Raw genomic sequence first — 16,576 nt, forward strand, 5'->3', positions numbered from 1 at the left:
ATTCTCATATATTAAATTGTGGCCTTCCCCTTGATATTTCTGTGAGCAGAGATTAATAATGGCGTTAATAGAAAAGGGGAACAAAGGAAGAAGAGAAGGTATAACTGATTTTCAGAAGCCTCGTTAAATATATTGTAATATTTGTTTTTCTCGGGAATTTGTGGCTTGTTTGTCAAACAATGCCACAGTTATTGAATACTCTAACGTACAAGGATGTTTCAGTCTTGAAGGAATGCCACAAGATAAACAAAAAAAGATGAGCTTGCGGTTAGTCATGGGAGAATGTGTCAGATTCAATGGCTTTTTGAGTTCGCACATACACAACAGAAAGAGGGCTGTTTATTCTACCCGTCATCAGGAGGAGTTTTTCTTTTTCATGAGAATTAAAAGATTCTCTGTCTCACTTTCAAGCCTCTGGTGGATGACAGCGCAGTTAAACATCCAAATGCCACATCAGACATGCGATACTCGGATACCAAATGCCACACTCAAGTCATGCCACGCTGAGACACCAAATGCCACACTTAAGACATGCCACACTGAGACTACAAATGCCACGCTCAAACATATTCAGATTTAGGAGTCCAGAGTCAGGAATCCATCACCTTAAACATCGACTTGGCATTGAGCATTACATGAGAACTACAGTCTGTGGAATGAAGACGACCTAGGCTACTGTACTCCTGACCTGTAAAATATATACAAAGGAATAAAGTAGAGCCAAAACTAACAACAGGATGGATATTTGTTTTGGCACATTCTGTACTGTACTATAGGCTACTAGACATACTTTTAGTGTGACTGCTTGAAATAGTCCAGTACAGTTAGATTTGTCCATTTCAGTTATGTTTGAACATAACTTCCCACATATCTATAAAGAAAGTGGCATAGGTGTGTCTGTGTGTGTGTGTCTGTGTGTGTGTGTGTGTGTGTGTGTGTGTGTGAGTGTGTGTGTGTGTGTGTGTGTGTGTGTGTGTGTGTGTGTGTGTGTGTGTGTGTGTGTGTGTCTGTGTGTGTGTGTGTCTGTGTGTGTGTGTGTGTGTGTGTGTGTGTTTGTGTGTGTGTGTGTGTGTGTGTGTGTGTATTGGGTTTTATCTCTCCAGTTTGAAGCTTTTCCTGATTTTCTTCAGAGAGATAATAACCGCCATGGGGCTCCAAACATTATCAATAGGATTCTCATCAGGATGCTCAGATTGTATCCCATCTCCAGGAGGATTGCAGCTAGTTTGTGTCAAGTTCAGACATAAATGTTACTCTGTCCCATTTTACTCAGTTTAGGAGTGGACATGATGTTTTTGGGTTTGAGTGTTTGAGTTGAATGGAGGATATCCAGCCTTATCCAAGATTACATCTTTAAAAACGATATTGAACCTCTGCCTTTCCGTTTTGATTTGCTTTTATTACAACCAAATAGGTCTAATCAGATTGCTGGCCTGTTTTTCATGTAACAAAGCATAGTTCCGCTGCAACTACAACCTTTTTTAAGTAACATGTGCTTCAGTTCTACCACTGTGCCAAAGATGTTGTTTACAATGACCTCCCTGTTTTGTGACTCTAATGCCAGCTTGCTGTCCAATTACCCTCTGCTGTCAGCTCGTGCCTCAAAGCATATCTCATCCGAGTGTGGCTAGATCAAAGCGCAAAACAAGCTCACAAAAGCACAGAACTTTTCTGTCTCTTTTTCATGTTTTGTTTGATGTCCTCCACATAGGTGTGGCTTTAAACCAAGACATTGATGAAGTCCTGTGAAGTTCGAACTGGAATCTTAAAGTCCAGACCATGTGCAGTGCAACATCTTCTGAATGCTATTTTTCCCTCCATTGAGTATTTTGATACTTTTTCCACCTCAGTGTTTAGCGATGGGCTTTTAAAAGCAATATTTTCCATGTGTTTGCACACATCACCTGTCCAACTAAACACATAATGTAGAAAGTCAGTGGAGTTTTTGATCAACATCAAATAGCCCTATTTATGCACCCAACAAAGCTGCCGATTGCTGATCTGAAGTTAAAAGTAGATTGATCTATTAATGATTGTCTTTGATCCTTGGCTTAGATTTACATTTATAGACTGAAATGGATTGTTTCTGCCTGTGTCCCATTGTTAGATGGTATTACCTAGTTGAAATGAAAGCCTTGGAGGAGGGGGTGCACACCCAAGTCGAGATGCTGGCCAGGAGGTTTATCAAATTAAAAATAGAGTAGCCGCACACTCTGGTTTCTATTTGTTTATTAACTGACCTTTCAGCACACAACCTTTATCAAGGTTTTCAGTTTCAGTTGGGACAAAAACAACAGAAATCATTGACGTATTGAGCTAGCTCTGGTGAGAGGGACCTTGAATAACACAGATGTAAATGAACAGCATAGCAGAGGAAACAAGGGCGTTGATGGTGGAATGACATCTTGGTGCAGTCATTGTGCTAAACCTTTTATTCAATAGGTATAGATGCATTTGCAGTTGTGGATGCCTCCTTTTTTTGTGTGCCAATTTGTGACACGTCATGGTTACTGATTTCAAAAGACAGCGGATGGCCTTCACCATGTGAGTTCTCCAGAAAGACCAAACACCCATCTGCATCTTAGTTTTGTCATCTGTCGTGTTCACGCAGACAAACCTCCTTGCACAATTACCTCCTCTCCCATCTGGTGTAAACATGGTTTGTTTTTCTGTGTGATAGTGTTCCCAGCTTCATCTCTGTACTTATCCTGTCACAGGAGCAAAATGGAGGACATTTGCGACTGTCATATGTTACACGGTATGTTTTGGTATCATAAATTATATGACTGCTCCTATTGATTGATTGGGTGTCAAGGTGGAATTTACATTACAATACACCTCTCATCTCTCTCGTTGTGGCCAGAGGGCCTTTTTAGTGCAATATTAAAACTGTGAGTTACACCCCACCCTTCTCTATGTCTGATGCCTTCACTCTACTTCACCCTAACCAGCCTTATTTGATATGTTATGATTACCATCACTGGTTTCTTGGTAACTGGGCATGCTAAAATATCAAATAATCAATAACCCAAATTGGGTTAACCTCAATATTACACAAACACAGCACTGGGTGGATATGATAGAATAATAGAATAATAGAATAATGGCTATGTCTGGACACAGTCTTGGGTTAAGGATTTTATTCAAAAGCTGAGCTTTATCAATGCCCCTTGCTCTCCAATCTCTAGACTACCACATGCAGACACATCACATGCATTGGAAGCACACTGGCAAGGAACACCGAAGCCCACATGTGCAAATGCAGCGCCTTGGTTATTGTTGTTTAAGCACCAGCCAAAATATTACTTAAAGGGATAACACAAAGACAAGGAAACTACGTAGTGAGTGCATGATGTTGGGCTTGCTAAGAGTTGGGTTTGTCAGAAGTATCATGTAGGGATGCTGCTGATCAGAAACTAAGTGGTAGCTCATTTCACCATCAGGGAGCTACTGATGAGCATAGTCTTCATTGCTGTGCAAGTAGGGGAGGCAGTGCCAGATGAAGCTCTTTGGAGGAACACTGCAGCCCTATAATCATGTCAGAGCATGACGGCTGCCACAGATATGACTCTTAAAGCAACAGAAATCACTTCAGAGGCTTGTTATGTGTGCTAATTAAGGTTAGGCTGCATCAGAGGTTGTATCCCAAAACGTCATGACTCTTTGTTTCAATGTCTGATAAGGGGTGTTACAGGAGTGCCAGCACTCCACATCATCTCCAGATGAATACGTTTCCTCAAGGATCTGATAATGATATACAAAGGCTGGTGCTTCAATTACAGTATTATCACTTCGAGTACCCAGGGATGACACTTTACGGGGATGATGTTTTCTACAAGAGAACAATGCAATACAGCAATGCAGCATCGCACCAAGTGAAGAAATCCCTGTGACATCATTGTGTGTGTGTGTCCTACTGAAAAAACAGCCTGACCAGCTTAACCAGCTATACTGGTTGCTAGGGTAATCATGCTGGTTGCTATGGTTGTTTCTAGGGTCACATTATAGTGGTGGTAGCTAGGTTGCTGCTAGGGTAATCATGATGGTTGCTAGGCTGTTGCTAGGGTAATTAGGATGCTTGCTAGGGTAATTAGGATGCTTGCTAGGGTGTTGCTAGGGTACATTTGGTGGTTGCTATGCTAAGTCATACTGTTGCCATGGTGGTTGGCAGGTTGACATTATAGTGGTAGTTGATAGGTTATTGCCAGGATAGTTAAGAAGGTTGTTAGGGTATTGCTAGGGTATTTATGGTGGTTGATATGCAAAATAAAATGGTTACCATGCTGGTTGCTAGGGTAATCATGTTGTTTGCTATGGTGGTTTACTAGGTTGACATTATAGTGGTGGTTGCTAGAGTTATTCAAATGGTTGCTAGGGTATATCTGGTGGTTGCTATGCTAAATAATGTAGTTGATATGCTGGTAGCTAGGGTAATCTTATTGGTTGCTATGGTGGTTGCTAGGTTGTTGAAAGGGTAATTACAGTAAGATGGTTGCTAGGGTGTTGCTAGGTTACAAATGGTGGTTGATGTGCCAAATAAGGCAGTTGCTCTGCTGGTAGCTAGAGTAATCATGTTGGTTGCTATGGTGCTTCCTAGGGTCACATTAATGGTGGATGCTAGGGTAATTATGCTCTGCAAGCCCACTAATAATAAAAAAGACAAATGAAAAAAGCTAATTGTAATGGCATATCCTTTTTCCCCATAATGCTATATTAGATTCAATCACGTAGGCCTACATCATTACATTTCAACAAGGGCAAAACTCAAATTTCTGGTCAGATATGACCAACTTTATTGTGATATGAGTCTCCTAATGCTCTTCTATTCTATTATGTTTAGAGTGTATCTCATTGTACTTCTTTTCTCTTAAAGGAACACTTCACCGTTTTTTCAAATTAAACTATGTTATTTCCCTAATTAAGACGAGTTGATACATACCTCTCACGTTTTAATGCGTGCACTCACTCGCTCTGGCGCGCGGCGCAACTTTGATAGCACTTAGCTAGCCCAATGCATTCATTAGGATCCAAACTGAGATGAAGTTAGAAGCGACCAAACACCTCCATGTTTTCCCTATTAAAATACAGCTACACGAGTAGTCACAAGACCAAGTATGGTGAGACAAAATAAAACGTGGTGCATTTTTAAGCAGATAAGAGGGATAGATATTGTGTGGCGCAGTAATATCCTCACTCTTGCACTTTCAGTTTCACTTTGGAGTGAGGATATTACTGCACAGAGTCTAAGTGCTCCCTGTATTATTCGGCCACACAATATAGTTATCCCTTTGACCTGCTTAGAAATGCACCACGTTTTATTTTGTCTCACCATACTTGGTCGTGTGACTACTCGTGTAACTGTATTTTAATAGGGAAAACATGGAGGTGTTTGGTCACTTCTAACTTCATCTCTGTTTGGATCCTAATGAATGCATTGGGCTAGCTAAGTGCTATCAAAGTTGCGCCGCGCGGCAGATCCAGTGAGTGCACGCATTGAAACGTGAGGGGTATGTATCAACTCGTCTTAATTAAGCAAATAACATAGTTTGAAAAAACGGTGAAGTGTTCCTTTAAAGGCAACAGCTCTTTCTGCTTCCTCAAAGAATTGCAGAATTGACACAGAAACAGTATTACATTCGCATCCTCTGGCTCAGTTTTCAGTATCCATTAGATCTGTGCTTGGTTACAGTTATGAGATGAGATCATTTGACTGTCTGCTGAATGTGCTCAAACTGAATCTGACCACCTATGACTGTACTTCCATAGTATGTCTGAGAGGATGTCTTATTCTAAAACTGGGACACAGAAAAGTAGAAAACTATATTGTCTGTATCTGGATTAGTTTACACCATGCAAAATAGATGAGAAAATAAGGCTTCCCATTCCTATATCCCTTACCATTTTCAAAATGAATGCATCAATCTTAACAAATCACACAATAATCTGATGGGAATATTTTACTGTATGGAAGAGCACATTTGTCTGTGGGAAGGATAACTGCCTAACACCGATAAAAGAGTTCATACACTACCTTATCCTAAAGTTTAAAGCCCATTCTCAGGACAATAACTTTACCACCAGTATCCCAGTTCTCCCTCTTGCTCTCTGCTGATGAGCCCCTCTAACTAGTTACGTGTGCTAGTCATGTAGGATAATGTTTGCACAAATGCCTGGCCACATAATGCTTTGTATGTAAAGGAAATGAGCTGTTGGCAGCTTAACGATAAAACGCTTATCTGTGCAGGATACGCAGGTCGTGCTGAGAAAGAGAAAGAGAGATTAGAATGTAATACCTCTACAATTCACCTGTAAAGTGCTCCTGTAATGGCTGGAACTTTTCTCCAATTATCGCTGAGGTGACAGCTCTACTGCTGGTGACAGTACAGTGTTCGCTACCACGGTGGCTGCGTAGGGGGAGAGACAGGCAAGTAATAACAGGCTAACACATGATCACACACTGAAGCACTGGTGAAATAGAGGCTTCTCAGTCCATTCCTGTTCGACTAACACACGGGAGTACCACAGAGAGCATGTGTCTGGAGATGAGCTATCTGGAGATCACGCATCAAACACAGAACGATACTGACGAGGTGTTGAGTAGAAGGCCTGTTCACATTAATGAGCGTTTTTATTACATCAGTTTGTGAGAGTGTCTAAACAAAAGTGTGTGTGTGTGTGTGTGTGTGTATGTGTATGAGTGTGTGTGTGCGTGTGTGTGTTAGTGTGTGTGCGCATGTGTGTGTGTGTGTGTGTGTGTGTGTGTGTATGTGTGTGTGTGTGTGTGTGTGTGTGTGTGCGTGTGTGTGTGTGTGCGTGTGTGTGTGTGCGTGTGTGTGTGAAAGATAGAGGGAGGCTTTGGATTCGCCTCTCTCTCACACTTCACACACCTATCAGATTTAATTAAAGTACAGCAGTGTGTGGTCGCTTCATCTCGTTGATGGTGGGTGTGGATGTTGCTGAAGGATAGAATTCCATTTGTTCAGCACTCAGTAGAAAGCCAAACCAGTCTGTTTGATGAAGACTTTACTTTAGACAAGGAGGTTATTGCAGGGCCGTGACATTTATTGATCTATGCCTCTGCAGATGTTTTGTTCGAAGCGCACTGCTTTTCTCCATTGCGGTGTCTTCGTTCACGTTGTTAAGGGCAGAGAAACAGGTGGATGTAGGCTAGATGAAAATCACATTTGACTTCATAAACACCTTACTAATCATTACTAACCTTAGTAATAATGTATTAATTGAGACATACAGTCGCTGCCCTAACGGATTTAGTCTTCCATATTTAAAAGACAACAATTGTGTATTGTTCAACCAGTTTGTTTCTAGAACCTCTCTGGAACCACTGTGGTACAGTATGTCCCTAAAGTACCAACCTATTAATTCAAAAATAGCAAGTTCCATCATCCAAATACAGTCATGTGTCAATGACGTCATGGTATACGTTGAAGGTGAAAAATTAATCATACACATTTACTATAGGGTATCTATCCACCTCATTCCTTAACCCGGAAATATGTATCGTTGCGATGGTTACGATACTGTTTTCAACTTCCGTTCATTCTGTTAACATGTGCGTTCTCCGTAGCTAACTAGATTATGCCTCAACTTAGATTTCTTTCGAAATATTGACAATTCTGCCCTCAGCATGTATATACTACATCATATATAACCGATATAGAATAGAAAAGTTTACTTTTATATGCGTTATGATATGTTAAGCACCGTAAACCGTCACGTTAAAATAGATACAATGCAGCTTCGCCGGAAATAGAAAACCGTCTCGGTGTCATGGCGACCCCCATTGTTGGGCTGCGGAATATCGTGGATAGAGTTACATCATAGTAATTGTTGAGAATGAACAACTAACTTATATTGAGTGCAAGAAAATGTTTCTGTCATGGCTCAGTATTTTCTTAGTTACAGTATATCCTTTGTTCACACACACTCCTTCAGCTCAAGATGAATGAATGGCAATTTTAAGTATTATGGTAAGTGAAATGTTCAGTTGAAGGCTGCTCAGGTATGAATCTACAGTAGAGGGCCAAATGTGTCAAACCAATGCAATTCAAATGTTCTAACAATGGCACATAATATCCATGAACAACGTTTCAACGACTCCTCTCAAGTTATCATTCCAACCACCACATTTCCAGCCACATTTGTGAATAGCTAATAATGTACTACTCTGACTTCAATGTCATGGAATTTTAACGAAGCACTTACCATTAGACTAAAAAAGGGCCACTGACTGACACACATGTTGAAAGTATAATAGATGTCCTTTTCATGTATAGACCATTTCAAAGCGTTACTGCTTATTTACACAATGAAATGTATATTGTCTTGGTACTGTATAGAAACTGTAATAAACTTTGACATAAATCCTTGGCGTTACGACACTCAAGGGGGATGTGAGCTTCTTCGACTCAGCCATAAACTTATTTCAGAAGGCATTACAGAGTTGTTGTTGTCAAAAACATGACTTTGCACCGACCAACCTTATTTATAGGGACAAGGTTTTTGCAGTCGTTTGGCTGTTGTCGGTTCACTATGCACATACAAATGACACTATTTACCATCCACAAACATACCCTTAAAATGCTAGATTAAAATCAAACAAAAGACTACTTTACACCCACTAATAGTGCGAGAGCTCTCCCTGCTGAGCCAGAGCAATAGAGATGTGCTGTAGGGGCAGGTGAGAGGGAGGCTAGGGAGACATGGTTGGGTGGTGGGAGAGAAAGAGAGAGGTCCGTGAGCTGAAGGGTGCAGTGGAATGTACGACAGCTCTCTGTATGGGAGAGGGCAGAGGTCCGGCCCTGGCGGCCGTTTCTCCTCCATTAGATCAGTGAGAGAGTCTTTACCTGCGGGCGCTCCCCGAGGACCTCACCTGGCCCCCCCGGTGCCCTCCCGCCGACGCCATCACTGTCAGCCTGATCACTCAAGCTGAACACACTCAAACAATGGCTGCCAGGAGGCCTACAAATACACACACACACACACACACACACACACACACACACACACACACACACACACACACACACACACACACACACACACACACACACACACACACACACACACACACACACACACACACACACACACACACATACTGTACAAGCACACAGGAACATGCACACACTCACACACACACACACACACACACACACACACACACACACACACACACATGCACACACTCACATGTGCACACACACACACACACACACACACACACACACACACACACACACACACACACACACACACACACACACACACACATACGCATGCAGACACTCACATGCGCGCGCACACATACACACCCACACACTATTACTTTATTTAGTGGATGCAATATTTCAGCTATGTGTGTTTCTCTACATACAGTATAATGCAATAAAAAAAAGAAAGTGCTCCTTGTTTATTTGTTCTGCTATACTGATATTAGTTATTATTTTATCTGTAAAGCTTTTTTCATCTGTATATATCCAGCCTTTTTCTGTGCTATACTTGGAAGCAAATGAAAGTACCACATCCCCCTTTAGCCACATACAATTATTACTTTGTGACAGAGTGAAAACTTTTTTATGATAAAGACGAATGGCTGCTGTATCTGTGATATATCTCAATGTCAATCTGTCTTGAAGACAGGATCTCATAACTCAGAGCCAAAGAAGTGTCCTTTTAGTGGGTTTGTAACTCGCCGACCCATAGAATAACTTTAACAGATAAACTAATACAGTGTTTTTTTCTTGGGGGGGGGGGTATAGTTTGAATAGAAGTCTGTGTTGCTCAGTGCATTGCTGTGCAGTAGACAAAACAGACCTATGACGACAGACGGTTACACAGCACCTGACGTGAGTCAGTCAGTCCGTCTGGGGGTCAGTGAGTCAGTCAGTGAGTCAGTCTCCTCTGTGAGCCACCGCGATGACGATCCCAGCGTCAGCGTCAGACGAGCACAGAGGCTCCCACACACACACACACACACACACACACACACACACAGACAAAAGCATTTGTACCTGCTGACCCACCCCGATCGCCCACCCCCGCCCTCACCACGCTGGGCTCTCCCGAGGCCCGAGTGCTGTTGGCGGAGACGTCCTGGCGCCTCCTCATGTCTAATTCAGGGCAGATCCGCGCTCGCCAGAGTTTAATCCAGTTCACCCAGCGAGGACCGCAGCAGTAAGGGAGCGCGGGGCGCTGTATTTTTTATGCTGAAATATTAATGTCAGAAGATAAGTTATATGTTTTAGGAGGGGCGATTAAAGCTCATAAAATGCAACGTTATATATTTTTCAGTAGCACTCAAAGTCAGTTTGGTCTAGGAAGGTCGCCTGGAGGGGTGGCGCGGCACGGCGCGGCGTTGCCCGAGGCAGGGTGGGGCATGGCAGGGGGGGCCTGCTGCGTGTGCCCGGGCACGGAGCGGCTCTCTGGCCGCCAACACGCTCCCCTCTCCCTGGGCTCCGGTGTGGCTCCTAGTGTGAAGGATGTTGTAGGTGGGTATAGCTCCTTGTAAAACCGTGTTTACGTTACATACACGTTAGAAAATGGTTGGGAAAGCAAATGGAGGCATGTGTTGTGCAGCCACAATCATGCGGGCAGAGTTGCGTTATGTAAACTGTATCCTGTGCCCTTAATGTTTGTCAGGCTGAGTAAATATGGTAATGTTCACATGGTGTTTCTCTACAGAGAAATGTGATAGGATTGCTTCCTTGACAGCGTTGTCTTTCACCTTAAGTAGATTTCTTTTCCTGCCTCTCGAAGACTCCCCCACTCTCCACTCTCTCTGAGCAGCAGCTCTTTCTCTGCAACAATTACCATTCCAGTAACAGGCATGGGACCCATCTCACTGTCTTGATCATAATTAAGTCAAAACTAAACGTTTCTCTGCACACATAAGCCCAATTTACATGCAAATGAAAGATGCTCACTCTACTACAGTGTAGCTTTCCCTAGCATGATTAGACTATGTATATAGGAGGCATCTTAAATGATATAGCCTCATGAGCTATTTACGAGCTGGTAATTATATCTGCTATGCATCATTAAATCACATTTATTTTCATAGGTCAGAATATATACAGAATATATACATCAAGTGTCGAAATTCTGTGGATTTTAAGTTAAAGCAACATAATGTAGCTATTTTGCAAAAGCAAAAGCTTCAAACTCCTTTTAATGCCACATGGACTCATAATACGGTGAATGGAGCTTCTGGCATTGCTGATGTAAGCCCCGAAGCCTGGGTATTGCACTATGTAATGTTATTGTTGCAGTGCAGGTAGGACCATGAACCTCTCTGTTAGCTTTAGATGAATTAGGCTTCATCTTATGTGTGCAAAATTGGCGAAAGGAGATATTCCTACATTCCTTCATTACTGAATCGAATGGTTAAAATTATGCAATAGATGTTAAAAGACTATTTTAGAAAATCTCCTGTGTTTATGCTGGAGTTTCCGGTGAATTGAACTTTTAAAAGCCTTATCCTTAGGATATCATTTGCTGTGGTATAGTATTACAGGAATGGCTTAAGCCTAAATGCCACATGTCCTTGAGAGAAAAAGACAAGTTATTTTGCTGGTGAACGATTCTCCTCAGCATGCGTTGTCTAACCATGGTTGCGTGTAGAGACCTTTAGTGTAGCAACAATGGCGGCAGTGAGGCAGATTCCGTGGCAGGGGAAGTAAGGCGCTGGGAATCGAGAGAGCTGGAAGGGGGGGGGTGGGGGGTCAATGGTGCACTTCCAAGCTGGATTTGGCTCTCGCGTCTGACGAATTTCTTAAGGGCTCTCATGGGGCACCCTCCCTGTGACCGAGTGTTTTCTAGGGGGCTAACTGTAAGCGCGCGCGGCCGGTAATTAACACCGCTGGAGGCTCTCCGGCTGGAGGCTGCCGGGGCGCTGTAATCCGCCAGCCCCCGAACCGCTCCTTAGTGGCGGCCGCCGCCGTGCTACCACTGCCTCCCTGGGACCACGGGAGACGGAGAGATGGGCCCAGATGTCCAAGCTCACTGGTCATGGCTCCCTCTTTAATTAGACTGCTGGGCCACTCTAATTTGTGTGAGAGGAGTCCTGTTTTTGCATAAGTGGGGAGGAGGAGAGGGTGGTGTGTGTGTGGTGTGTGGAGTGGGGGGGGGGGGGGGGGGATAAGGGGGGGGGGGGGGTTGAATGCCACCACACAGTGATCAGGAGGGACTTTAAGGCCTGTACTGGGAGAGCTGAATAAATGTTGTTTTTCACCAGCAGCAATAGTCACGGTGGATACTCTCTCCTGAAAGCAGCCTTTTCTTAAAAATTGTATGGGTGACTCACGCCTGTTTCTGCTTCCTAGGAACATTTTCCTTGCACACTGTGATGTCCTGCTTTTAAAGCTGTCTGAAAAATCAGAGTGCTCTCAAAGGTGGACCTCAAAGGCCATGCTGAAAGAGCTCAGGGATGTCTATGAAGTGTATGAATGCATGCGGGGGGTAAATACTGTACATGGGTGGGCGTTCAGTTTCTAATGCTGGGGCTTTTTGTAGTGGTGGGATTTTAAAAACATAAATGTAAAAAAAAACAAAGGGAGAGGTTAAATGAAGCGCTTTGTGGCAGCCAGGTTGGACAAAATGATGAATAGTCTTGTTCCAGTTTGGTAGATGTCTATTTATAGTCTTTATACAATGCAACGCCCTGTCACTATTTTCCCCACACATTTAAAGAAAAGGTTCTGTTCTATTCACTTACTTTGCAGTGTTTCCTTGAAAATGATTTCTCATTTTGCACGAAACCCTGAGTGATGACTTCCATATTGTATCATCATAACAGAAAGAGATGTTAGTTATGTGATGAAACAAGATAAAAATAAAATGAGACTAAAAATGTCTAGAGGAACTTCTGTGTAGCAAGTTTGCTATTAAATATGCAGGACCATATTCTAAATTCCTTTTGCTCGAGATGGCACTGCTACAAAGAGAAGGGAGAGCAGAGGCCTCAAGCTCATGTAAGTGTGCCACCCCCCCCCACGCGTCAGCCTGAAAACCTGTACTGACTAATCATGTCGAAATCCAACATGGAGGTAAAATAGGTTCTCTCAGAGATTCAACTCCAGTGCAAGTGATACTAACTATAAAACGCCCTGCAAAGCTAATAATGCTAACTACTACAGTATATCAAATATCACACAAGCAATATCAACAGCACACTTCAAACACTGTACATTCAACAATGAGAGATCAAAGACACTCTTGTTAAGTTCAAGTTGAGGGGTTTATTAGAGAATTGTGAATATAAAGGTATGCAGGATTCTAATCTCTGAGCAAACCACAAAACTAGTCAAACCTGTCCATATATCTAAATGTAGTACGCTCACAATATCCCACCGGGTTTCAATATTAGTTAGTGATACAGGAGAATGTTTAAATAAATGTTTATTTTTTTTAAATGGTAAAACTAGAGTTTATCGGAGCATCATATGGATATTAGGAACAAGGAAAAAAAGAAAATACTTTAAACATAAGTTATTCCTATTACTACTGGTTGTATTCCAACCAAAATATTACGATAAGAAGAAATGTATCAGCCCCTCTTTTTTTTGTTTTTTTTTTGTTTTTAGGTTGATTGATATCCTCAACAGCTATGGCTGATACTACCATACCATATATTAATATTTTCATTCATATAATTGCAACATGGCCTGTCAGCAGTAATACCAGTGAAGATAAACACCACAGTAACTGAGTTTGATATAATTCAAGCCAAACTGTAAACTGTACTCTCCTCAAGGGGTTTTTGAAGAAGCTTCTGAGTAGACCTCAGTGTGTCCCTTTTGGGTAGCTGCGCAAGGCAAGATAGCCGGCCCATCCTCATTTGGCATAAATACGGCTACGAGTGGACCTTGCTGCACCGTAGCCCAGCGCGAAAACAAAAACGAAAACCAGTGGCCATTACCAAAACAACAAAACTGAAAAAAAAGGGCTCGGATCCTTTTTTTTAGTAGTTGTTGTTGTTGTTGTTGTTGTTGTTCTAGTTGTTGTTGTTGTTATTGTTGTGGGGGTCAGGAGAGGAAAGAGCTCACGTTTTCTTCCACCTTTTCTTTCGGAAAGAGGCCTGTTTTTTTTTTTTAGAACGAGTCCATGGCCTTGAACTCACTGAGGGCCTGCACGGGTGAGATGTGCTTCTTCTGGGAGCCTCGCCGCACGCGCGTCTGGCACTCCTCGGGCTTCTCCCTCTTGACCAGCGGCTTCTTCTCGGGCGCCTTCATGCGCCAGGACACCACGGGCGAGTTGACGGCCGCCGTGCCGTACACCTTCTGGTACTTGGTGGACGCCACGTACGAGGCCTTGACGGTCAGGACCACGGCGTTCATCAGGTTCTTGGCGGCCTGGATGAGAGACGTGGCGCTGTCCAGCTGCACGGGAGAGAAACGCCGTCGTTACATATCGCCATCGGCAAACAAGCTTCAAAACACATAGATAGATAGATAGATAGATAGATACTTTATTGATCCCCAAGGGGAAATTCAAGAATGTGGTCAACACTCAATCCAATTTCTGTCTGAGTTGATGTATCAATAAATATGTATTAATCACCTGTTATTTCACAAAAATAACATTACATCTCCCTTTTTGTAATTGTTCACTGTTATTTAATTTGTATTGTTATTTATTTGTATGTCGCTTTGGACAAAGGCGTCTGCTAAATAACCATAACCATAACCATAACCATAACTTCAATGCTTTGGCAAAATGTACTAAATCACAGTAACTTTACTTGGAATGAATATAAATTGTTCATCCAATGGCGTCTACTACATACAGTATGTGAAGAATGAATTGCTTTCTCTAAATACATTTGAGAGTGATGGCGCGGGCAACGGCGGTGGCAGGGCCTGAATTCCCAGAGAGTGCCACTACTAATAGAATATACGCTGTGCTCTTAAAAGTGCTGCTATTTGTTTTGGACGTGTGAATCTGCTAAATGTAAATGCAAATGTAAATGCAGTTACACGGCGGAGGCTCATCTACAATGCAAAACAGTACACATCCTTCTTCGCCTCCCTCCCTCCAGGGATGCTGTTTGGAGCTCTGACACACGGCCCTCTCAGGCTGATTTGTCTGATGTGTAATTTGTATGCATATACAGAAACAGTTATGGTGTGTCTGGAGCGTGTGTGACTGATGAGAAAGCTAAAGCGCTGGGAAATGAGAACGCTAAAATAGGGCCGGTTACAAATAAGGGACGTGGCAAATCCACAGGCCTCTTTCATTCAGCGGCTAAAGCTGCTGTTCAACACACGACCCTGAATCATGGCTACAAGGGACGTTGTTAGGGACAGGCGACTTTGCGAGTCACAGAGTGTAGAACTTACATACACTTCTCTCTAAAACAGCCTCTGTGAGCAGGATACATTGAGGTGGATGGCAATTAACACTTTCTGGATAATATGTAGGCTAGCCTATATAATACATGGTACATTACTCGTATATGGCTAATGATAGAAGTTCAGCGCAGGATACAGAGTATAGTGCCGCTAATAAGACTTCTGCCATTTGAGCCAATCAGCTACTTAACCCTTATGTTGTCCTTGGGGTCAATTTGACCCCAAGCAGTGTTTAACATCATAAAATATATGGTTCACTTCTTTTGTTTTGCTTCAAGTTTCATGACTTTTCCTCATTTGAAGGGTACAACAGAGTAAACATGAAATTTGCACAAAAATATGTTTCCAATGTCCCGTAAAAAAAATAGTTACGTTGGTGGTATTGGGGTCAATTTGACCCCATTTTTATGAAACATGATGAAAATGAATATTTGACAAATTATGGATATTATTATTGTAATAGTATGAGAACATGTAGTTATTATCATTATTGCATATACAAGTACATATTACATATAAGTTATTTTGGCAGGTCTGAAAAAGTCCAAAAAGTCAGCCTTTGGGCTGTTGACACTGGATTGGCCATATTGCCAGTCAGGGTTCCAGGGTTCATAAAGGGGTGTGGGGGGGTGGGATTGTTTTGTATGGCTTTTGATGGTGGTTATTACACTCTTGTTAAGTACCTACCACAAAAAAAATTGGGTAAAAAAAATAATTTGTATCATTTTTTGAGAGTTTTTTTAGCTGGGGTCAAATTGACCCCAAGGACAACGAACGTCGGTAAGATTTTAGGACAACATGAGGGTTAAGAGCTTCATTGCGAGCTAATTTAAATTCTGCACGGCGAGATAGATACTGGGAGCTGTCTCGACAGCAGCAGCAGTTTAAGCAGATCTAGTGTGACTAAAGCAAGCGTACTACCATGTAATTTACATAAACAACGCTGATAAACATATTGAGAGTTCCCTGTCTGAGACTGTAACAGTCGGATGAACCTACCCCTGAGACGATGAGCTCTCCTCCCAGGTTCTGCACCTCAGCCTTGACCTTGCTGCAGATGTTCAGCTGGTGGCAGTAGAGAGCAATTCTCTGCAGGTAAGCCAGCAGGTCCTGCTTGCATGCCGAGTCCGGGCACTGGAAAAGACCACAGCAGAAAAAAAATGACAAACATGAACACAGCAGAGCTCGTTTCTGTCTTTTTCCCCCCT

The 16,576-nt window shown here is 42.5% G+C and overlaps 1 protein-coding gene across 2 annotated transcripts in view; it reads right to left on the reverse strand.

Annotated features, from left to right (window-relative positions):
* Positions 1-13,257: 13,257 nt before the first annotated feature.
* ctnna2 (catenin (cadherin-associated protein), alpha 2) overlaps positions 13,258-16,576 on the reverse strand; it is a 413,529-nt gene continuing 410,210 nt past the window's right edge. For both annotated transcript variants that reach the window (XM_062520942.1, XM_062520937.1), the window contains exons 17-18: positions 16,368-16,502; positions 13,258-14,396 (exon numbers count right to left, since the gene is read on the reverse strand). In XM_062520942.1, coding sequence (XP_062376926.1) covers positions 14,109-14,396; positions 16,368-16,502 — 423 coding nt within the window. In that variant the 3' untranslated portion in view covers positions 13,258-14,108. The remainder of the gene's footprint in view (positions 14,397-16,367; positions 16,503-16,576) is intronic.

This window comes from Sardina pilchardus, chromosome 2, assembly GCF_963854185.1.
Source record: "Sardina pilchardus chromosome 2, fSarPil1.1, whole genome shotgun sequence".
Lineage (NCBI taxonomy): Eukaryota > Metazoa > Chordata > Actinopteri > Clupeiformes > Clupeidae > Sardina > Sardina pilchardus.